This window comes from Pristis pectinata, chromosome 2, assembly GCF_009764475.1.
Source record: "Pristis pectinata isolate sPriPec2 chromosome 2, sPriPec2.1.pri, whole genome shotgun sequence".
In the NCBI taxonomy this organism is placed as follows: Eukaryota; Metazoa; Chordata; class Chondrichthyes; order Rhinopristiformes; family Pristidae; genus Pristis; species Pristis pectinata.
In genome coordinates this window covers 23,657,937-23,683,059 of record NC_067406.1, presented here as the reverse complement: position 1 = coordinate 23,683,059, position 25,123 = coordinate 23,657,937, and the positions used below count along the sequence as shown (strand labels likewise).

Sequence of the window (25,123 nt, the reverse complement as noted above, 5' to 3'; positions counted from 1 at the left end):
GGTGGCACATATGGTGTCATGGCTACAAACTACCTGAGTGGACAGGTGGGAAGGAATGGTCAGCTTGGCTCAATGGGAGCACTCTCGTTTGTCATGCAGCATTAGGTGGGTCTGAGGTTGGCAATGCTGAGGGAGATGCCAAAGGTGTGCTTGTTAGAAATGAGACATTGAAATGAGGCAACTTTTCTCTATGAATATAAGAGAATTAGGTGTGGCACAATGGCACAACTATTAGAGCCACTGCCATAGATCTCCAGAGACCTGCGTTCGATCCTGACCTCAGGTGCTGTCTGTGTGGAGTTTGCACGTTCTGTCCATGATTGCACAAGGTTCGTCTGGGTGTTCCAGTTCCTTCCCACATCACAGAGACACGTGGGTTGGTAGGTTAATTGGCCACTGCAAATTTCCCCAAGTGTGTAGGTGAGTGGTAGAATCTGGAGGGAGTTGATGAGAACGTGGGGGAAATAAAAGATAGGATTAATGTAGGGTTAGTGCACATTGGGTGGTTAATGGTTGGCATGGATTCAATGGGCCAAAGGGCCTGTTTCCATATCTCATCCCTCAATGACTCGATAACTTTAACCCAAGTTATTACATTGGAAGGAACAAATTAGGTGCAAATATTTTCATGGGAAATGACAGAAAAAGCACTAGATATGAAATGAAAACAGGAAATTCTGTAGAAGAACTAAGTTTGCCAAATTTGGTAGATAGGAGATTCTGTGGACAAGAATGAGACTCCTGGATGGTATGTTGCCTCCCAGGTGCCAGGGTCAGAGATGTCTCAGATCGAGTGCACAGCATCCTTAAGGGGGTGGGTGAGCAGCTAGACATTGTGGTCCACATTGGTACCAAAGACATAGATAGGAAAAGGGATGAGGTCCTGAATAGGGAATATAGGGAGTTAGGAAGGAAGCTAAAAAGCAGGACCTCAAGGGTGGCAATCTCTGGATTGCTGCCTGTGTCACGTGCCAGTTAGGGTAAGAATAGGAAGGTATGGCAGACAAATGCAGGGGGCAGGGTTTCAGATTTGTGGATCACCGGGATCTCTTCTGGGGAAGGTATGGCCTGTACAAAAGGGACGGGTTACACCTGAACTCGAGAGGGACCATTGTCTTAGCAGGCAGGTTTGCTAGAGCTGTTGGGAAGGGTTTAAACTAGGTTGGCAGAGGGACGGGAACCGGAGTGTTAGGTCAGATGATGGAGCAGTTGGCGTAAAGGTAGATGCATTATGCGGAGAGACTGTGAGGAAGGAGAGACAGTGGATAGGTCATAAACGCAGTCAGTTGGATGGGTTGAAATATCGTTACTTTAATGCGAGAAGTATTAGGAATAAGGGTGATGAACTCAGAGCATGGATCAGTAGGTGGAATTACGATGTTGTGGCCATTACAGAGACTTGGCTGTCACAAGGGCAGGATTGGCTGCTTGATGTTCCAGAGTTTAGATGTTTCAAAAGGGATAGGGAGGGAGGTAAAATGGGGGGGTGGGGAGTGGCATTGCTAATCAGGGATACTATCACAGCTGCAGAAAAGGAGGAAGTCGTGGATGAATCGTCCACTGAGTCAGTGTGGGTGGAAGTTGGAAACAGGAAGGGAGCGATCACTCTATTGGGAGTATTCTATAGGCCCCCCGATAGCCACCAGGACACTGAGGAGCAGATAAGTAGGCAGATTTTGAAAAGGTACAAAGTTAACAGGGTTGTTGTCATGGGAGACTTCAACTTCCCTAATATTGATTGGCACTTGCTTAGTGCCAAAGGTTTAGATGGGGCGGAATTTGTTAGTTTTGTCCAGGAAGGGTTCCTGACACAGTATGTGGACAGGCTGACTAGAGGAGGGGCCATACTGGATCTAGTACTAGGCAATGAACCTGGTCAGATGACAGACCTCTCAGTGGGCGAGCATTTCGGAGATAGTGACCACAACTCCCTGACCTTTAGCATAGCCATGCAGAGGAGCAGGTGATATGGGAAAGTTTTTAATTGGGGGAGGGCTAATTATGACGGTATTAGGCAGGATCTTGGGAGTGTAAATTGGGAACATATGCTCTCAGGGAAATGCACAGAAGAAATGTGGAGGCTGTTTAGGGAACACTTGCATAGAGTTCTAGATAGGTTTGTCCCACTGAGACAGGGAAAGGATGTTATTGGTATTAGTATTGTAACTTGTACCGAGATACAGTGAAAAACTTGTATACTGTTTGTGCAGTTCAATTCATTACACAGTGCATTGAGGTAGTACATGGTAAAAACAATAACAGAATACAGAGTAAAGTGTCATAGCTACAGGGAAGTGCATTCAGGTAGACAATAAGGTGCAAGGTCAAACAAGGTAGATTGTGAGGTCAAGAATCCATCTCATCATATAAGGGAACCATTCAATAGTCTTATCACCATAGGATCAAAGCTGTCCTTGAGCCTGGTGGTATGTGCCCTCAGGCTCCTGTATCTTCTGCCTGATGGGAGAGGAGAGAAGAGAGAATGACCCGGATGGGTGGGGTCTTTGATTATGCTGGCTGCTTCACCAAGGCAGCGAGAGGTAAAGACAGAGTCCATGGAGGGGAAGCTGATTTCCGTGATGTGTTGGGCTGTGTCCACAACTGTCTGCAGTTTCCAGAGCAGTTGCCATACCAAGCCGTGATACATCCAGATAGGATGCTTTCTATGGTGCATGGATAAAAGTTGGTGAGTGTCAAAGGGGACTTACTGAATTTCTTTAACCTCCTGAGGAAGTAGAGGCGTTAGTGAGCTTACTTGGCCATGGCGCCTTTGTGGTTGGACCAGGACAGGCTATTGGTGATGTTCACTCTAAGGAACTTGAAGTTCTCAACCCTCTCGACTGATGGGACAAAATTGGGAGGACCAGATGAGGATCGGAAGGAGAGAGAGTAATTTACTGCTTTTATCTTAGATGTTATTTTAGACCAGGGCGACAAGGTGACATAATTTTAAGGTGATTGGAGGAAGGTATAAGGGAGATGTCAGGGGTAAATTTTTTTACACAGAGAGTGGTGGGTACGTGGAACGCACTGCCTGCAGAGGTTGTGGGGGCAGATACATTGGGGACATGAATGATAGAGAAATGGAGGGCTGTGTGAGAGGGAAGGGTTAGATAGATCTTAGAGCATGATAAAATATCAGCACAACATTGTGGGCCAAAGGGCCCGTACTGTACTGTAATGTTCTATGTTCCACATCCAGCATCCGCGGCTTTTTTGATTTTCACTTGATAGTGCTGCCTGTTACCGGGGATATTTTCCCTCCTGTTCTTTGAAATATTATCATCAGATCTTTGACCTCCACCTGAGAGAGGTGACAAGGCCTTGTTTTAACATCTCACTGAGAAGATGGCACCTCTAACATTGCAGAGCTCCCTTCCCTCCTGCCCTGGAGGACCGGGAGCCGCCCTTGATTGTTGTGCTCTTGTTTCACGAGTGGGATTCCACCACAAACCTTCTGACAAACCAGCTCTGCAACTCTGCGATGGAATGGAAACAGATCCACTGATCTGCCATCTTTAATTGTTTAAATTGAGGTCAGGTCACTTGTGTATCTCAGGTTGTAAACACGCCTCCTTAAATTTTTGTTGTTTAAAAGGTTTGCAAACGGCCTTACTCCAAATGATCCCATTCCACACACACACGTTTATGTAAGGAAATGTTCTTCTGAGTTTCGGAATAGGATCTTAGGAGTTAAAAATAAAACCTTTGGTAGGTGTTATATCCAGATTTCTTTTTAAAAATCTGCTTAAAGTAAAGCTGTTTGTACAAAAGTTTTTTTCTTTTCAACAAAGTTTTGCTCTAATTACGTCCGCAGTAAGTGAACCCCGCCTGCTTTGAGCGAGAAGTGAAAACTGGTTGCTGTAAGGGGACTTGTCACATGATGAGAATCATATGATATATTCGGTGTAGCGGCTGTACTTTCTTATGTGTTGTCAGCGCATTCACAGTGTGGATGGGAAAATAGGAATTGTCTTTAGTCCGACCCAGAGTGAAAAGAGAGATTTAATTCGCGAGTGAAACTGACGTCGACCCGGCGAGATAGCAGCTTTAAAATAAATAAAATGAAGCTCCTCGGAAAAGGATGTTACTTGCTTCTTATCGCCTTCTCTTTAGTCGGTGAGCAATGTCTATTTGTTTGGCAGGAGTTTCTCGTCTGGCTAAACGTCCATTCGAATTGGGAATTTCTTTTGGAGTGTTTTGTTTTTAAATTATTCTGTGTCTCTAGGAATGAATAACGTTGAAGTGCTTAATAAAGCAATTGCATTATCATAAATGCAAAATGTGGAATAGGCTCTCTTTTATAAACAGGAAATGAGTTTTTCAAAAAAAAACACTAGCAATATTAGAATGTTTAAATGAAATTTATAATATAATGAGTCTCCTTTCAGTGTTAACCCGCCCTTTTTATTTCAAACGTGAAGACACTTGCTGTGTTTGATATTACCCGACTTGGGAGCATCTGCACGTAAACCTGTAAATTGGAGGATATTTAATAAGCAAAAATTCTCTAGAAATCTAAACGTGTTTTCTAATTTATTGCTTAGTTTTCCTTGCAGCCTTGCATGCTGAAGGGTGCTGGTAAGATGATGGGTAAGGCTGAAATCGGGTCCAGTCGTTGATAGCCTGCGTTCTGGTGATTATTATTAGAGTAACAAAAGAGGAAGGGGGGAAAGAAACTAAATTTAAGGCTGAACACGTAAAACAACACCTAAAGAGTGCATTAAATAATAATAAACCTTATTTATTAAACCATAATTTCCCGGATCAGTGGGATTGAAAGTTAGGGGCTTTACACTTGCTACACTCTCCCTGTGTTTGACATGTGATTTTCTGCACTTCAGGCCAAAAGTACCTGGTGGATTTTGGATTCCTACTCTAACCCACAGAAAAGATTTTTGCCAATTTTCCGTCAAACCATATCGCCATATGGAGTCCTGATATTTTAAAAATAAATTATTCAGATCAATTACATGAACGGACATTGGACTTTCTAAACACTTTTTTAAAATTTGTTTTTAGTGCCAACAAGTTAAATTTAATGAGTGTTTGAATAGTGACCTTCTGTTGACTGCTTTGTGTTCAATTTTCATTGTCATGTGTAAATTTGTAATTTTCTTTAAATAGACCTGAAGCTTTTTATCCTCTATAGGTCCTACTGATCAGTAACTGCTGTGTATTGGGAGTTGTAAAGTGCAAAGAATGGAAACAGTCCATTAAGTCCACGGGTTAGTGTTTAAACTGCACATAAGCTGCTCTTGACTGTACCCCTCTATTCCCTTTTATATACATCACCACTGACCATTTCAACCACATGGGTAATGAGTTGTGCATTTTTTCAGTTTTTACCACTTTATGTAATCATCTTAAACATTTTAAGCTATTAGACTCTTGTTGACTGGTTATCAGATCTACCCTCTGTATCATGGGAAAAATTGAAGTTCAAGATACAAGAGGGTAGATCTGATAACCATTCAGTCAACAAGAAACTATTAGCTTAAATGTTTAAGATGATTACAGATTATCCCTCAAATTGCAACTTGTGTTTCTGTTTTAGCAGGAACTGAAGGATGGACTCCCTGACCAAAAAAACATTTGCAAAACTGTCAATGTGCTTATTTCCAACCCTAACAACCGAACCATTGATGGCATCACAGTTCTGTCAATGAAAGTCCCAAAGAATTTTTTGGGGGAAAAAAAAGAGACCTTTTCACCAATAGCCAAGTAGTACTTTGTAGGTCTAATTCTGACTGAAAGTCTCAGTTTGACCTTGTGGAAGAAGGTGGGTCTGGGTGGTGATTGAGTGGATGTACAAATATCATGGAGCTAATTGATGAAGGGGAATTTTCCTAGAGCTGGCCTAAATCTGACATCGCTACTTGCAGTGTTTGAGATCCTGCTGTTTGCAAAATGGACTGCTCTGATATGCAATGTTACTACAATAACCACACCCCTCAAACTAATCAATTGAAATAATTTGGAACGTGAGATTAAACCTGCAGAATAGGACCACTTCTTCCACTTTGAAACAGTAGAAGTGCTCAACTATAAACATGTATTTATAAATTTAAGTGGAAATGTCTGTGCTGAGATAGAAGAATATATACAGAAGTAAGAGGGTAGCAATTGAAATCGCCCACTTGCTGGAAAACTGTCAGGATCTTATTCTTGACATTAAATCTGCTCAACCCAAAGCCAACAGGGTGCATTTCAAACGTGTATTTGTGACTGCGATTTTAACTGGTGGCTCAAACTGGGATGTTGCTGTAGTCTTTACATCAAGAGAAGTTAGCAGGAAATGAAGCTGAATTTGAGGTACTATAAAGAGATTTATGAAGATTTATCATTGAGACCATGGCAGCTAGGAAAGATCTTTGGGGTCTGTTTTTAAAAAAAAATTCCTATATCACTTATCAGTGTTCCACCTCCTCTTGCTCCACCAGCAAAACAAAAAACCTGGCTGGAATTAAAATCCAATATGCGAGTGGGAAGCTCTGCTTTTGCTTCCATATCATTCTTAAATCCTGCTAGAAATATTGGCAGGAAACTGTGAAAATCCTAAGGCCAGGAAGTTGTCAACAACATGCCAGGTAATTGAGTTGGGGACTGTCAAGGAAAAGGGAGTGAATCCATGCCAGGGAAGACTGAATCTTCCTTTGTGGTACTGGAGGAACATTTTATTTAAAAGTATAAAATTTATGCATGGCCCTTGCTGCCTTGTCAGGTCACCAGTTAAAATGGCAGCTGGATCCCATTTGCTGGTCTGTATCTTTCTGGTGCAGGGTCTTTAGACCTGAAATGTTACTTCTGTCTCTCTTTCTACAGGTGCTGCCTGACCTGCTGAATATTTGTCATTTTCTGTTTTATTTCAGATTTTCAGCATCTGCCATTTTTTGATTTGTGCACTATTTTCCACCCCCCCCCCACCCCCCCCCCCCCCCCACCACCACACACACACACACACACACACACACACACACACACACACACACACACACACTCTCTCTCTCAACCTGGTAGATTACCAGCAACCTGGGTTCAATTCCGGTCACTGTCTGTAAGGAGCTTGTATGTTCTCCCCACTTGCTCATTAATCAACCTGCTTTTCTGGCTTCCTTATTAGGAAGCCATTCATAGTGTAAAATTAGGATGAAAACAGTTTGAACTAAAATGCTGCTGATATTACATTCAGGCTAAAATGTGGTTGTGGGTAAAACTTGGAGCACTTGGTGGTTTAATTTGTAACTATTGTGAGTTGAACTATTAAAATAAAGTCCTTTTACTATAGACTGCTGTGGGCATGCTAGTGGAAGCCAGGAACAATGATTCAGGAACAGCTTCTCCTCTGCCATCGGATTTCCGAACAATCCGTGAACACTACCTTGTTATTCCTCTTTTGTGTTTACACTATTTAGATTCGTAATTTATAGATTTTGTCTTTGCACTGTACTGCTACCACAAAACAAGAAGTTTCACGTTGTATGTCAGTGATAATATTGAGAAAAGATCAATTGTCTCCTGAAGAATATGATACTGGTTCATTCTGGTTTTCTAGGGCCACACAGTGGCACAGCTGGAGGAACTGCTGCCTTGCATTCCCAGTGACCTGGGTTTAATCTGAAGCTGCAGTGCTCAATGTGGAGTTTGTACATTCTCTCGGTGACTGTGGGTTCCTTCTGGTCTTGCATTTCCTGGCTAACTGCCTGCTGTAAGTTGACTCCAGTGTATGGGTCAGTCACAGATTGTGGGCGGGGGTGGGGGGAGGGGGTGTTCAGGGGAATGTGGAGGAATAAAGATGGACTAGTGTAAATGGGTGCTTGATGGTTAGCATGAACATGATAGGCCAAATGGCCTGAAAGTATAGACTCTTCAGAAATAACAAAAATTGCTGGGAATACTCACAAGTTGGGTTAATATTTGTAGCAAATGAAATAGTTAACATTTTGGGTCGATGACCTCTTTTCAGAAGCAGAAAAACTTAGAGAACAGATCTGTTCAAATGTGGGAGGGTGGGGGGGTGGGAGAGCAAGGTGGTGTCTGTGATAAGGTGTTGACCAAGAGGAGACGTGACCCAGATCGGCGTTGATTAGACGTGGGTACTGAAGCTCGTTAACAGAAACGGATTTCTCCATAGAAGCGAGTACAGAGTGTGGGTCTGTGAGCTACAGAACAGTGATGGAAACCTGAGCTAAAGGAGAATGCTGGGAAAGACCAACCAGGCAAACAGCATCTGTGGAGAGTGGAGGTGAAAAGTGGAGTTGTATCAGAATCAACCAAAAAGTGAAAAGCAAAAGAGAACTGCAGAAGCTAGAAATCTGAAACAAACACAAAATGTTACTGGAAACACTCAGCAGTCCAGGCAGCACCCACACGGTAAAGAGACAGCTAACATCCCAAGTTGATGCATTCCCCTCTCTTATTATTATTTCCCTCTGCCCACAACGTGCACTTCCACCACGTGAGGTCATTTGCCCAAAGTGCCAGCCCTACAGACTCTTCCCTGATCCACTGGGCAAAGGCAGCAGTGTTTTGTTGCTTTATCTTTGGGTAGCAATGCCTAGTTAGTCATTCATCCTGTCATCCAACTCTTATTATTTCAGACAGCCTTTGTGGTCTTCTATGTAAGTGCCAAATGGACACTGATAAATTGTAAACGGACAAAAACAGTAAATGCTCAGTGGGTCAGGCTGCATCTGTGGAAAGAGAAACCGAGTTAAAGACCCTTCGTCAGAACTAATTTTGCTTGATTTCCACTCTCTGCAGTTATTATTTTGTTTTGTAAATCTGTGACACTTTGTTTAGTCAATTTATGGACACTTCTATCGACTCTGCTTATCCTTCCACTGCCTGACTCCTCCAACTTCCAGTCTTTGCAGGAAAGATTTTGAAGAGAAGCTGAGTCCTAGAACTACACAGCGCGGTATACGGGCCCTCCAGCCCAACTCGTCTAAATTGCTTAACTGAACTAGGTCCACTTCCTTGCATTTGGCACATATCCTTCTAAACCTTTCCTATCCATGTACCTGTTCAAATAGCTTAAATGTCATAATTGTACCCACCTCTACCACTTCCTCTGGCAGCTTGTTCCATATTGTCATCACCTATATAGAAAAATTTGCCCCTTTCGTCCCTTTTAAATCTCTCCCCTCTCACTTTAAACCCATGTCCTCTAGTTTTTGATTGCCTCTTACTTGGGGTGGGGGTGGGGAAAGATTAGCTATTAATCTTACCTATGCCCCTTATTTTAATCTCTTGGGTCATATAAGCCACTAAGTCTTTTGAGCTTTTGGAAGAAACTGCAACAAATTTCAGAGGGTTGAAAATTGATCTGGTCAGGGAAAATTAGAATTGAATATTGTCAGGTAAAACTGTGACCATAGAACAGTACAGCACAATACAGGTCCTTCGGCCCACCATGTTGTGCTGACCTTTAAACCACACCTAAGACTATCTAACCCCTTCCTCCCACATATCTCCCTATTTTAAATTCCTCCATATGCTTATCTAACAATCTCTTGAATTTGACCAACATACCTGCCTCCATCACCAACCCAGGCAGCACATTCCATGCCCCAACCACTCTGGGTAAAAAAAAAACCTCCCTCTATCTCCCTTGAACTTCCCACCCATTACTTTAAAGCCATGCCCTTTTGTATTGAGCATTGGTGCCATGGGAAAGAGGTGCTGGCTGTCCACTCTATTCCTCTTAATATTTTGTATACCTCTATCATGTCTCTTCTCATCCTCCTCTCCAAAGAGTAAAGCCCTAGCTCCCATAGTCTCTCCTCATAATCTATACTGTCCAAACCAGGCAGCATCTTGGTAAATCTCCTCTGCACCCTTTCCAATGCTTCTACATCCTTCCTATAATGAGGTGACCAGAATTGGACACAGTACTCCAAGTGTGGTCGAACCAGAATTTCGTAGAGCTACATCATTACCTCACGGCTCTTAAACTCGGCCCCACAACTTATGAATGCTAACATCCCATAAGCTTTCTTAACTACCCTATCCACCTGTGAGGCAACCTTCAGTGATCTTTGGATATGAACCCCCAGATCCCTCTGCTCCTCCACACTATCCAGAATCCTGCCATTAACTTTGTGATCCGCCTTGGAGTTAGTCCTTCCAAAATGTACCACCTCACACTTCTCTGGATTGAACTCATCTGCCACTTCTCAGCCCAGCTCTGCATCCTATCAATGTCCCTCTGCAATCTTCGACAGTCCTCCACACTATCCACAGCACCACTGACCTTTGTGTCACCTGCAAACTTGCTAACTCACCCTTCTACCCCCTCATCCAAGTCATTAATAAATATCACGAAAAGTAGAGGTCCCAGAGCCGATCCTTGTGGGACACCGCTAGTCACAGCCCTCCAACCCGAATGCACTCCCTCCACCACAACCCTCTGCTTTCTACAGGCAAGCCAATTCTGAATCCACACAGCCAATCCTCCCTGGATCCCTTGCCCTCTGACTTTCTGAAGAACCTTGTCAAATGCCTTATTAAAATCCATGTGGACCACATCTTCTGCACTACCCTCATCAATTTGCCCGGTCATCTCCTCAAAGAACCCTATCAGGCTTGTGAGACATGATCTGCCCTTCACAAAGCTATGCTGGCTGTCCCTGATCAGACCATGATTCTTTAAATGCCCATAGATCCTATCTCTAAGAATCCTTTCCAACAGCTTGCCCACCACAGACGTAAGGCTCACTGGTCTCTGTAAGTCTCTGGACTATTCCTACTACCTTTTTTTTGAAAAAGGGACAACATTTGCACCCTCCAGTCCTCCGGTACCATTCGCATGGACAATGAGGACTCAAAGATCCTAGCCGAAGGTTCAGCAATCTCCTCCCTCGCCTCATGGAGCAGCCTGGGGAATATTCTGTCTGGCCCCAGGGACTTATCTGACCAAACAGCTGGGTTTTGCAGTGTTTTGGTGCAGTCTAGACATGTTCCCACCTGGGGCAAAAGTTAGGGAAACCAAATCCAAGCACTGGATGCCAAGAGAATGAAAAGGTAAAGGTGAACAAAGAAAGGAATTGATGTGAGGTTCGTAGTGCAAGAGAGAATCATGTTGAAAATAGATTAAAATGGGAGGGTTTTGAGTGAGGACCAAGCAAATGAATGGATCAAAGTCTTGCAACAAAAGTGAAATCTAAAAGCATTTTGGGTGTACATGTGTAGTGGAGGGAGGGGTGGGGCCAAGTAGGGACTGAGAAGTAGTTGAGAAACTGGGAAGAAGGGACTTTGGACGGTTTGGAGTAGTTATTTGATAGACATGCCTGAAATGAAAGGTTCAACCAAAGTGAATGAGGACAAACTGTCTGGTGGAAGATTTGAGAACCAGAGGGTGTGGATTCAAGGTGAATGACAAAGCACTGGAGACAAAGTTCTGCACATTCAACATGTCATGATCTAGGATCCACTGCCTGAATGGTGATCGTAGCAAATTTGAACAGTACTTTCTAAAGGGAATTGGATAGCTATTCAAAAAGGAGTCCGAATTGGGTTTATTATCATTGACATTTGTCATGAAATTTGTTTTGTGGCAGCAGTACAGTGCAAGACAAAGACATAAAAATTACTACAAGTTACAGAAACAAATAGTGCAAAACAGGAATAATGAGATAGTGTTCATGGACCATTCAGAAATCTAATGGCAGAGGAGAAGGAGCTGTTCCTGAAACAAGGAGTGTGGGTCTTCAGGCTCTTGTGCCTCCTCCCTGATGGTAGTAATGTGAAGAGGGCATGTCCTGGGCGGTGAGGGTCCAGCGGTTAGTTTGCTCTTGCAGGGAACCATGGGGCCCAATGGCCAAATGACTACATTTTTGTTTTGTGCTGTAATACATCTACAACTTCTGCTTCTGGGTTTTTGTGGGTAAATTTATCATGGCACTTAATGGGGGGGGGGGGGGGGGGGGGGGAGTACAATTTTAAAAAAAGCTACATTCTCCTATGAATTTTGTGATGGTTCATACCAGACAATGCTTTGCATCACTAGTCATTAGTTATACATTTAGCAACCTCTCAAAATCTTGTCTGCAAAAGAGGTATGTGGGGGTGGCACTGCACAGTAGCCTTTTTCCCTTATCCCCATGGGTCCATTGCACATCACTCAGGTGCATCCCACAGCACTTGCCCCTGGACCTTGGAACATGCTAGTCAGCATTGCTCAGTCCTTCTAGAAAAGAATATTTTGAGCAGAACAAGGGTCTCCTCAATCGAACTAGAGGCATTCCAGCTGCAACTGATGTTTGTGGTGCGCAATCCAGAGCCCAGCTTGTAAAGCAAAGTCCTTTCATGTTGAATTTGTTGGTGATGAACTGATAACCCAGCACAGCTCTTCCTATACCTCTTTGAGGGAAGGGTTATTCCAGCAAGTGATGAATGGCAACCTCATCCATGGTACAACCTTGGACAGCTGGCAGTGTCCTTGAGCTCCCAAATGTACCAGAAGAGAGGAGCAGCAACTTTTTTAATAGAATTTATTAAATATTTATAATTTGTACAGTCCATGCAAACAATGGCATCACTTTGCATTTACAGTCAATACATTGCCTATTAGTCACTTGTAATCTCTCCTGTTAAACTATTTTTGAAAGCCTATCACTTGCCAAGGTGGATAAGTGGGGAGTAACATTACACAATAGCCTGTCTCATTCCAGATACTTTGTTTTGCAAAGATACCTACATTTCTACAGACAGTTTTGAAATGGTGTATGCAAAATTCATACACAGGCACTGTTTTACTAATTTAGTCAATATTTAATATGTTGAGCAGTCCCTTTTTAATTTGGGGAAAACACCACTGAGGTCATATCCCCCTCATATAGATACAACAGAACACTACAGCATAGTGCAGGCCCTTCAGCCCACAATGTTGTGCTGACATTTTATCCTGCTCTAAGATCTATCTAACCCTTCCCTCCCACAGCTCCCTATTTTTCTATCATTCATGTGTCTAAGTCTCATTAATGTCCCTAACGTATCTGCCCCCACAACCTCTGCAGGCAGTGCATTTCACGCACTCACACTCTCTGTATAAAATACCTACCCCTGACATCTCCTTTATACCTTCTTCCAATCACCTTAAAATTATGTCCCCTCGTGTTAGCCATTGTCATACTGGGGAAAAAGTCTCTAACTGTCTACTTGATCTATGCTTCTTATCATCTTGTACACCTCTATCAAGTCACCTCTTGCCCTCCTTCTCTCCAAAGAGAAAAGGCCTAGCTCACTGAACCTATCCTCATAAGACATGCTCTCCAATCCAGGCAGCATCCCGGTAAATCTCCTCTGCACCCTCTCTAAAGCTTCCATATCCTATAATGAGGCAATCAGAACTGAACACAATACTCCAATTATGGTCTAACCAGAGTTCTACAGAGCTGCAACATCACCTTGTGGCTCTTGAACTCAATACCCCGACTAATGAAGGCCAACACTCCATACACCTTAACAACCCTATCGACCTGGGCGGCAACCTTGAGGGATCTATGGACATAGACCCCAAGATCCCTCTGTTCCTCCACACTGTTAAGAGTCCTATTGTGAAAAAGGAGGTGCAGCAAAGGACTTTCGGGTTCCTAAGTTATACAATCTGAAATAGCTGCTGTGATGCCACCCCTTATCCAGGCTGCTGCATAACTAAGCAGTGACTGGACAACAGAGCCATAGAAGCTGAGGGGTAAGTGTCCATCCTCTTGATGTGCACCTTGTCAAAACTGGTCTCCTTGGTCATACAAATGTTGGGGGTTGTTAACCAATCAATATCCCTATTTAAAATTGCTGAGAAGGATAAACCAGATGACAATAGAATGCGTAATTGTCATATGCGGGCAAACTCTTGTGTGTAATCTGTGATCAAACTAAGTGGAGATCAGAGGCCTGGGGTAAGTAAAGACTGCTGTTACAAAATAGTTAAATGTTTCTTTTGGAATCGATTAAAGTTAAAACTAAGAACAACCCTGGACCTTGTCCCCTGCAGTCAGGAGTTTGCCTTTACAAGATTAGATGTGTTGCAATGTGACCTGGGGTGCATAACAAGATGCTGATCTTAAGTGCTGTACACAAATTTTCTGTCACCTCTTGGAAAATAATGAGGGAAGCTGGAAAGAGCAAAGTGAAGTAACTGGAGAGGTGGAGTCTTGTGTGGACCATGAATGCCAAATGGCCATTTAAAAAAATTTAATGTTATTCATAATATACAAAAAAAATAGTGCAAGAATTTTTAGTCTTAATGTCATATGATCAATACATTACATTCAGTAATGCTAATGTTTTTTTTAAACCATTCCACCATCGCCACTCATGTGGCCCTGAGGTGATGCACCATGTCAATGTTTGAGGGGCTTCCCCACCCGACTCTGCTCCTCCATGTGCGATAGAAGGACCCTAGTTTGTGGCCCTTCCCCACAGAGCCTTTGCGTTGGCCGCATCAAGCTTCAGTGCGTCCCTCAGCATGTACTCCTGCAGCCTGGAATGTGCCAGTCGGCAGCATTCCCTTGTGGACGTCTTGAAGACCAACAAGTTTCGGGCAGACCAAAGAGATCTGTGAGGTATAGTTGTCAGTTTAATTAAACTGATGACCATATTAGTGGTTTGGGTTTTAGGTGTACAAGTATGATCATTTTGGTGAATGTTCCTGAATTTACATTTCTGCAATTGGCTCACTTTTCTTGTAGGAGGGGGAAATAGGGGAATGTAAAACAATTGTCTCATTTTGGGATTATTAGGGAGAATGATTCTTATTTCTCTTCCGGACTTTGCCTCAACTGGAGATTGAAGCCTTGTACTGACAACAGTGTAACAGATTGGCAAAATGCTCAGACGCTGCAGGTCATGATGATGCTTGACCCCTTTGTCAGTTGCTGCTGCACAGTGGAACACAAACTGACATCAGTTCATGAAGGTCAGTGGCTCTCCTGGCAGGAGTGTCAATCAAATGGAGCTTTTCATTTGCACTCCCCTAGATTCTACTACAAATAACCACTTGTTATTGCATTCCCACTGGTCAACTTCCTTCCTAATTTTCTGCAGTTTCTTTAAGGTTTTACCACAAGCAACACCTCACCATCGTGACTGCAGGTGAACCACATTCAGGGTAAATTTTCCATGACCTTTTCACCAGTGTTAAATAATCTTGTACGGTTATTTCCCTGTGCAGATCCAGTTTACTGGAGAGGAGTGGAATGGATGTGCAGTTTAATAGACACAATGAGAAAGCTGGTGTTGAATTTTCATTTGCTGTTATTGTGAGCTTGGCCACATGTATAGTGTTTCTGTAATTAGACCACGAAAATGATTACCTTTATCTGCTAAACTATATCTTGTTTTATTTCCTCATTGGGGCAGAAGTATTTCAATTTATCAGCTTAACTGAGATTCATTTTAAACTCATTTCCCTTTTTTTTTTACTAACATTTGGTCTAATATGCACCTGTGCTCTTCTATATAAAGTATCAAGCCCTTATAAAGCAAGCAGCTTCAGCTGCTCTTCAAACAAGATGGTTGGTGTAAATTAATGCCACATCCCAGGTTTTGCTCTGTGTCAATAGACCTTCCTTGTTTTAAACTGGCAGGAGATGCTGAGTTTAGAGTTCCTTTTTCTTTATCTGCAGTAAATTTTAATGCAAATGAGTGTACAGATTGAAATGTGGTTTTTAGGTGAGTAAAGAGTCTAGTTTTGAATAACTTAGGAATTTCCTGTGACCTCTCCCCTGCTGCTGGATTAAATGGAATTGGGAACATGGGAGGCAACTTCACTGAGTGATAACATGCCATGAGTGGCTGTTTCCTATCCGCATTGGGATTAGACTGATAAATTACAGGAGCCTATTACCTTGCATCAATTTCTAGTAAAGAAGGGAGCACTTTTTTTTTCTGTTTTAAAAGACTGTTCATGTGTATTTTTTTTAAATGGACATCTTAAAATGTGAAGAAGCATTTCCTCTTCCTCTTTCTTTCTTCCCCCCCCCCCCCACCCACCCAAAAAAAACAGCTTGTTGGAGTGGTGTCAAACAAAATTTGACACGGGGGCCACATGTGCAGTGATTAAGGCGGAGGACCAAAGCTTGGTTTTAAGAGGATTTGAGGATTATCCTGAAGAATGAAAAGAGGGACTTTAGGAGGGGGCCTTGGCAGTTGAGGGCACAACCCCCTATGGTGAAGCACTGAATTCAAGGATCATCAAACAGTCAGAATAGGAGGAGCAGGAATAACTTGAGGTTACAGGGTTGAGGTAGATTGCTGAGATTAAGGACGTCAAGGGAACGGGAAGTAGGGTACAAAGCAGAGTTTTAAAAATTAGCATGAGAGTTTTAAAATCCAGGTGTAGTTTAATGTAAAGCTTTGCTCTGGAAAGCACAAGAAATGTAAACTGAACTTCCACTTTCTCCCTCTTCTACTTTAAAGTATTGTTTGCCAAAAAGATTGGTTGCTCTTTTGGGATCAAGAAAAGCTGCAAAGAATGGAGAAAACATTCTGACAATGCTTTAGTTGCTTTTTCCTCCCTGATGATGATTAAACTGTGTTGAATAACTTCACTAAATTTGTGGTAATTTCAGTTGCTACATTGAATGTTTGTCCTCCACATTGCATCCCAAATACCTGAGCAGAATATTGAAGCTTCTTGCAATCCTCTTCAATTTAAGGTGTTTTCCTACCCTGGTGAGATGCAGTTGTGATATGTATTGGATAACTCTCAACTCTAACCATGTACTCTTCTCCAAAGGTGTAGTAATAAAAATTCAAATGAATACCTGATTGATTCGCCAACACTGCTGTGTGACCCATGGCTTAAATTGTGTAGGGTTGGGGAATGGTAAATGAACTTCTGTTTCATTAATGGAACCATAAACTCGTGTTATCTGTGGCATTCCCCTGCAGAGTTTTTCTTTTTGTTGTTGGAGAAAATTTTTCCAGTTGGTCACATTAGCTGATCAGTCAGCAAAGTAGAAATGTATATTGGCTGTTTTTAGGTCTGCAGTAAAATGAAGCCATTGTCCATATGCCAACTTCCTAAGGCTAGAGTGTTTACAGTGGCTGCCTCATTGTTCAGGCTGACGTTAGAAATGAGTTGGCCCATCAAGTCAATCCCATGTGGTGACAATCAAACCATCAGGCCTAGACACTTCTTGTTCTGTTCCTACAGACCCAAGGTTGCCTGGGAGAGGCAAAAGAAACTAGAAACTATCTGATGTTATTGGAGGACCAAGTTATTATTTGAAATTCCCTGGGGAAAATCACATGGACCAAGGAGTGTCTTTTAAATGCACCATCATCCAAATAGAACATGGAATATTACAGCACAGTACAGGCTCTTTGGCCCACAACGTTGTGCTGACATCTTGATTCTGCTCTAATATCTATCTAACCCTTCCCTCCCACACGACCCTCCATTTTTCTATCATTCGTGTGGCTATCTAAGAGTCTCTTAAATGTCCCTAATGTATCTGCCTCCACCTCTGCTGGCAGTGCGTTCCATGCACCCACCACTGTGCGTGTGTAAACTTGTCTCTGACATCCCACCCCCCTGCCATACCTTCCTCCAATCACCTTTAAAATTATGCCCCCTCGTGAGTCATTTTCACCCTGGGGGAGAAGGTCTCTGACTGTCCACTCAATCTATGCCTCTTGTAGTGTGGTCTAACCAGAGTTCTTTAGAGCTGCAACATTACCTGGCGGCTCTTGAACTCAGTACCCGACTAATGAAAGCCAACGTACCATACACCACCTTAACAACCCTATCAACTTGCGTGGCAACCTTGAGGGATCTGTGGACGTGGATCTCAAGATCCCTGTGTTCCTCCACACTGCTAAGAGTCCTGCCATTCACATTTTTCTGGGCTAAACTCCATCTGCCACTCCTCAGCCCAGCTCTGCAGCCTATCAATGTCCTGTTGTAACCTACAGCAACCTTCTACATTATCCACAATACCACCAAACTTCATGTCATCAGCAAACTTACTAACCCACCCTTCCACATCCTCATCCGAGTCACTTATAAAAATCACACAAAGCAGGGGTCCCAGAACAGATCCCTGCAGAACACCACTGGTCACTGACCTCCAGGCAGAATACACTCCATCTACCACCACCCTCTGTCTTCTATGATGCAATATTTGTTATCACTCAAAGATCCAGCTTTCATTTTGTGGACACAAGTTGGCACTAACCACATCAGCTGGTAGCTTATTCCAGATCTTCCTCTTCTCTGGAAAAGTACAGCAATATCCAATGTTTGAGTGACCCTCTCACCCTACTACTGCTCCATACCTAAAGGAAAAGAACAGATCAATTATCGTTGTGTGATGCAGCCCAGGATATTACAACACATTTGACCCACTTTGTCCAAGAACTTCTAGGTGAAACTTTTTTCCTCCTGGTTCCACCCTTTTTCCAAACAGCAGGCATCCCAGTTGGCTGAATATGTTTTTTTTTAAAAATTCCTGAAATTGGCTCTTATCCAATTTTCCAATTGTCATGAGTCTGTGCTCTCAGGACACACAGCTGCTACAACTGGAAGTAGCTCTTCCATAGCAAGTCCAGTTAAACCCTTCAGATGTTGAATACCTCTATCAAATCTACCTTTTCCCTTCTCTGTGAGAGGAATAACCTCAGTCTCTGCATTCTATTAAATCTCATGTCTTCTAAGGCTTCAAGATGCCTAATTTTTTTAAAAATGTGATTTCTAGATATCTAAGTTCTGTATTTAAAGATGGTGGTGACGTTAACAGCACCTTTTTTTTAATATTTTGGAGCAAACTGGACTCCTAGTAGCTACTGCCCTTGTGGATCTCAGGAAGGAGTGTCTGACTTGCCCCACTCCAGAGCCAAGATATCCTGCTGACAGACTCTTAATTGGAGAGGATGGAATGGCAGGAAATCACTTGAGTCAAGTAAAATCAATTTGTACACAGCAGAAAAAAATTTTTGATTCTGTTGCAGAATAAATTTTTAATGCTCTAAGTCTTTGATCAGTGCCAAACAACTACTCTGAATTAACAATTAAGTTTTGTTCCAATCAGTTTCATTCAGACAAGTATTTAAATTTTCAAAATTTTTACCACAAATTACAATTATCTCTTGGAAAATAACTTTCTAAATCACACTGCAGTCAGCAGCTATGACTTTTTCAACTCTGTCCCGCAGAGTAGCTTTGCGCTTCACCAATGTTTAAGCGTAGAAGCAGGTCACTTGGACTATCTGAATAGCTCTTTGAAATGCCTTACTTTGAAGCATCTCTTGGTTAATGGCCGTCTGCTCCTAGATTTACACAGTCGTACATTGCTTTCATGTCTGTCGTGTCTCCTTCAAAACCATAACAAGCCACTGGATCAAACTGGCCTTTCCATTGCTAAGAAGTGTCTTTTATCGAGAGGACCACCTAAGAGTATCGCACTTTCTTCAACAACTGCGCCACAGTGTGTTGGCTGATCTAGCAGATTAAAATGCATAGGATCCACAGTGATTTGGTAATTTGGATTAAGTTTACAGATGACACAAAGATTGGCAGAGTTGTGGATAGTGTAGAGGGCTGTCAAAGGATATAGATCTGTTACAGATATGGGTGGAGAAATGGCAGATGGAGCTTAATCTGAGCATATGAAGTGTTGCAAGGGGAAAGTATACAGTTAATGGCAGGACCCCTTAAAAGCATTGATGTACAGAAAGATCTTGGGGTCCAAATCCATAGCTCCTTGAAAGTGATCCTGAAAGTAGATAGGGTGGTAACAAAGGAATATGGCATGCTTGCCTTCATTGGTCAGGGCATTGACTCAGGAAGTCATGTTGCAGCTGTATTAAAGTTTGGTTAGCTCGCACTTAGAGTACTGTGTGCAGTTCTGATCACCTCATCGTGGGAAGGATGTGAAAACTTTGGAAAAAGTACAGAAGAGGTTTACCAGGATGCTGCCTGGATTAGAGTGAGCTATAAGGAGAGGTTGGACGAACTTGGGTTGTTTTTTCTGGAGCACTGGAGGCTGAGGGGAGACCTGAGAGAAGTTTATAAAATTGAGGGGCATAGATAGGGTAGATAGTCAGTCTTCCTCTCAGGGTAGAAATGTCAAATACCAGAGAACGTGCATTTAAGGTGAGAGGGAGAAATTTAAAGATGTGTGGGGCAAGTTTCTTTTTTTGCACAGCTGGCAGGAGTAGCAGATATGATGGTGGTATTTACGAGGCTGTTAGATGGATATGGATAATTTTCAGACAGATTTAGTTTAATTCAGCATCATGTTTGGTACAGACATTGTCAGAAGGGCCTGTTCCTGTGCTCTACTGTTCTGTTTTATGAAAGACCTATTGATATTCTCTACAACATTGGCAATGAAGGGTACGTCCATGATTTTTTTTTTGTGTGTGGAAAGCCAAATACACCATTTTAAAAATATATAACATTTGTTTTGGGTGGACACGTGTGGAAACTCAGAAGGCCAAGTATCTTTGGAGACATGGTTGCCCCCCCCCCCGTGCTGTACCTTTTTTCTATGATGCAAGGGAATCTATCAAAGCAACAGAAAGCTCCAGGTGTAACCCAGCCTGCCTGGAGCAGGAACACCCAGAGTTCCTGAAGTGTTCAAGGACACTTCAGGGATGGGATGGCTGAGCTTCTCTGGATGGGCAGGAGTTGCTCTTAATATGCTGAGATTTCATTCAACGTCATCAGAGCTCATGCCTCACTCTGGGGGAAACGGGAGGCTCTCATCAGTAAAACCTGGTGGGAGTGGTTAACTTTTCATTGATTCCTTGTGATCCAGGAGAAGCAGTCTCCCTCCCCTCCCCTCTAATGTCAAACACGAACAAGGTACAGCTCCTCCCAGTTCAGAGGTCTGGAAATTTTAATGTTGATTCCAGGTGTGGCATACCTCCAGGTGGAATTTCAGGTGTGACGTACTCTGAAAACGGTTCATCAGTCTGTTGGTGGAAATTATGGGGCAACTGATCAATTAATGGGCTGGTTTCTGGATTTGTATTTTGGGATTTGAGAATGGCCAGATATGGTTTCAGGTTCATATCAGCCTTCCGTTCTATAACGAGGTGGTGTCTTGGCACTGCCAGACTTTCTTCAGTTTCAGACCACTTTTCTGCAGAACCCAGTGGCCCTGGGTACCAGCTGGAAGGTCTGCAAGGCAATGTACTTGGCTTGAGGATATTAAAGTAAGCTCCTAAGTTTGGAAAGGAAAATCAATCCAGCATGTATTGATTCTTTTTTTTAAAATACTGCAGACAAAACTAATGCCTTTGAAATATTTTTGAGTACATTCAGCTGTTTTTTTTAAAATCTAAAAATGTGTACTCCTTGCCAAGTATTTGGCATCCCTTTTTAGCTTTGACTACAAGAGTTCTTCAAGCAACCTTGCCTCTTGTTCTCCAGCTACTCCTGTAGCCTGTTTTCAATAAGATTGGCACAAATTTAATGCTAACTAGTGGAATCTTTGTCCCCTATGTGCTGTTCATACTCCTGTAATGGTTCTTTGCTTACCACAAATTGGAACATCCTGTTAAAGGATGTTCTAATTGGTGGCATTTTATTTATTTTTCATGGTAATATAAATGACAAGCGCGTTTAGAAAAACTATTTTGTTCTGCGTTGAGTCTCATGATTCTTTTCTGGTTTTGGTTCAGCATCTTGTTGGAAAGATAAACAAGTGTAATGATCATTTCTGTTTCTGCCTTCTGTTAAATTGGATCCATGCTCTATACTTCCTGACCATCTGGTGCCCTGTGACAGCAATGAGAACCTTGAACCTTCATGCTTGTAAATCAAAAAAAAATCTGCAGGACTAGATGTGTGGGATCCTGATGCAGGGTTTCTACCTGAAATGTCGACTATTCCTTTCAGCCACATATGCTGCTTGACCCACTGAGTCCCTCCAGCAGATTGTGTGTGGATTGTACCCAGACTTGCAGCAAGGTTGCATGTACCACATTAATAGGGTCTAGCAACTGTACTGCAAAGGCAGTTTTGTGGGCTTTAATAAACACTTGATGATGCTTTGTGCCATGTGGAACAGGAATTTTCTAGATTGGGCTTTTAAAATGGGCTGTGACTTTGGGAAATGCTGGGGAATGTATTCAGATGTGCAAATGGGACTGACTTCACTCTAACCCCAACAGAAGAAAAGCAGTAATAAGACAGCATATTGACTCTTGTTTAAATTCTGTTTGTTTCTCTGCATCCTGCAGTATGGCTGTCCACAAGACTTAACTCCTTGAAGTAACAGCCCTAGTTTCACCAAGTCTGGATACGTTATCAAGATAAGATTTCTTTATTAGTCACATGTACATCGAAACACACAGTGAAATCCATCTTTTTGCATAGTGATTTGGGGGGCAGCCCGCAAGTGTTGCCACACTTCCGGCGCCAACATAGCATGCCCACAACTTCCTAACCTCTACGTCTTTTGGAATGTGGGAGGAAACCAGAGCACCTGGAGGAAACCAGCACAGACACAGTGAGAACGTAGAAACTCCTTCCAGACAGCGCCAGTGGAAACCTTAATGCCCATGTTGCAGCTGGAGTGAGACCAATTTGTCAGCCTCTCAAAACACTGGAACTTGGAGCCATTCCTGCAAACGCCTTGCCTAGAAAAGGCAATAGACTAATTCACTGATGCAGAAGGAACAACTTCACAGACTTGCAGCAATCAGAAAAGGAGCAATTACATCCATCAAATCATCATGCGTGGCCTTTTTATTAAGGGACTGGGGAGGGTTGTTCACAGCAAACCTTAGCAACTTATAAAGGAACTGGATTGATCTCTTCACTAACTCAATACAAGTAATATTTAAATCAAAAGGAATAGCTTATTGTGATTACAAATATTCATTTGCTATTCAAAGAACATTGAGTTGTACTGCTTTGTGAGCCTAAATCAGTTTTGCCCCACCTAGGAAAAGTTCAAGTCCAATTTGGGAATGACAGTATCAGAAAGGATACTGACCCCTTGTTGTGACCTCGCACCTTATTGCACTGCACTTTCTCTGTAGCTGTGACTCTTTACTCTGTACTGTTATTGTAAAGGCACTGTAGCATAGTGGTTAGCATAATGCTTTACAGCGCCAGCGACCCGGGTTCAAATCCAGCCACTGTCTGTAAGGAGTTTGTACGTTCTCCCAGTGTCTGTGTGGGTTTCCTCCCACATTCCAAAGACGTACGGGTTAGGAAGTTATGGGCATGCTATGTTGGTGCCGGAAGCGTGGCGACACTTGTGGGCTGCCTCCCAAAATCACTACGCAAAAGATGTATTTCACTGTGTGTTTCAATGTACATGTGACTAATAAAGATCTTATCTTTATCTATTGTTTTTGGCTGTACTACGTTAATGCACTCTGTACTAACTCAATGTAACTGCACTGTGTAATGAATTGACCTGTACGATCTGTATGCAAGACAAGTTTTTCACTGTACCTCAGTACAAGTGACAATAATAAACCAATACCTCCCACACACGGCAGCAGACAACTAACCACTAACCTGGAGTTCCATTTCCATGAATACCTCAACTGCTAATTTAAAGTATTTCCATCATTACAGGACTTTTTTCCATCTTCTGCATCCAGTATGTTAGTAACCACCATTTGAATGCAGTGGCTTGTGATTGGTTATGAACACATGATGTTTTGTTTTCCTAGTCATGTAACTTTTGTTTGTTTTTAGGTCTGATACTTGGTCAGATCAGCACAGTGACAGTCACTCCTTCACTTCCATTTGGTCCTATCCTGACCACTTCGACTGATGCAAATGACCATAACATCAACACTTCAGAGAGAAGTGGCATCACCACTCATTCTCCTGTGACCACTGTTTCCTTGCCTTCAAACTGCACAGGCTTGAACATCTCTTCTTGTGTCCCATGTTCTCCAGGCCACTTCCCCAATAATGGTAAGTGGCAGTGTTTCCAGAAATAGAAGTTTTGCTTAAGTTTATAAGGGCAGGAGTGTCTTTTAAATTTTTTTTAAATGGGCTTGTGTTGTTCTCTGTACTTTTCCATCCAGTTCCATTGTCTTGTGCTCTCTCACTCAATGTGTCATAGTTTTTAATGTATCTACTCGTGTTTTGGGTCACATGGCTATCATCTCCTTGGATGCCCAACAGGAGACAGAATGGAAATCTTGTACTTAATGCCTTTTAACATCCTTTTGGGACATTCCAAAGTGCTTCACAACCAGTGAAGTGGTGCTGAGTGTTATTGCTGCTGTAAAAGTAGACTTAGCAACCACTTTACACAGAGGTCCAAACAGCAATGTAACAGATAACAGTTGGATAACAACTAGATAACAGTTAGAAATACTGATTTGAAGGATCTCCATTAGCCAGGAGAACTCTGCTCTTCAAAATAGCACCACAGGATCATTTTATGTCCATCACAGGAGGTAGATGGAGTCTTAACATCCCAAGATGTTTACCAGGTTGATTCCTGGTATGAAGGGGTTGTCTCCACAAGGGTGGGGCCCATGCACACTGGAGTTTGCAAGAATGACAGGTGATTGCATTAAGAAATGCAAGATTCTCAGAAGGTTTGACATGGTAGATGCTCAGAAGATGCTCTTACTTAAGGGAATAGGTGAGCTAGGGGATATACAAATAAGTGATTGGCCAATTAAGATGGATCACAGCCCCAAAGTGTGTTAGCTGAATTCCCGAGTTTACTCAAGGCTGAGATAGATGGATTTTTTCACTGGGGATTTTGAGGGTAATGGGGTCAGGCAGGAATTCGGAGTTGAAACTATCAGATCTGTCATAATTTTGTTGAATGGCAGAGCAGGCTTGAGGGCTAAATGACCTTGTTCTGACAAGTGCAGCATTCCTTCCAGTAATGCACTGGAGAGTTATCTTGCATTTTTGTGCTTGAACCTCATTAATGGGACTTGACTCATGATCTTTTTTGGGAGGCATCAATCCTGTCAACTGAACTGATGCAAACACTAGTCGCAACACGAAGGAGACTCGGTCCCACAAAATCGATGGGTGAACCAAGAGTGCTTGCATCTAGGAAATGTGGGAATAGCAATTAGTCACCCAGTTCCTCAACCTGATGCACACAATTAGACCATGCATCTCAGAATGACTGAGGCATCTTGTGGTATGGTGGGAGTTGTCAAATTTTGA

The 25,123-nt window shown here is 42.6% G+C and overlaps 1 protein-coding gene across 3 annotated transcripts in view; it reads left to right on the top strand.

Annotated features, from left to right (window-relative positions):
* The first annotated feature begins 3,923 nt into the window (after positions 1-3,923).
* The window catches only part of si:dkey-21a6.5 (multiple epidermal growth factor-like domains protein 9), a 33,729-nt gene continuing 12,529 nt past the window's right edge, over positions 3,924-25,123 (top strand). The window contains exons 1-4 of one of the 3 annotated variants that reach the window (XM_052043525.1): positions 3,924-4,119; positions 5,153-5,228; positions 7,556-7,708; positions 23,672-23,896. In XM_052043525.1, the coding sequence (XP_051899485.1) occupies positions 7,636-7,708; positions 23,672-23,896 (298 nt within the window). In that variant the 5' untranslated portion in view covers positions 3,924-4,119; positions 5,153-5,228; positions 7,556-7,635. The remainder of the gene's footprint in view (positions 4,120-5,152; positions 5,229-7,555; positions 7,709-23,671; positions 23,897-25,123) is intronic. The other 2 variants (XM_052043532.1, XM_052043541.1) reach the window with 2 other exon arrangements.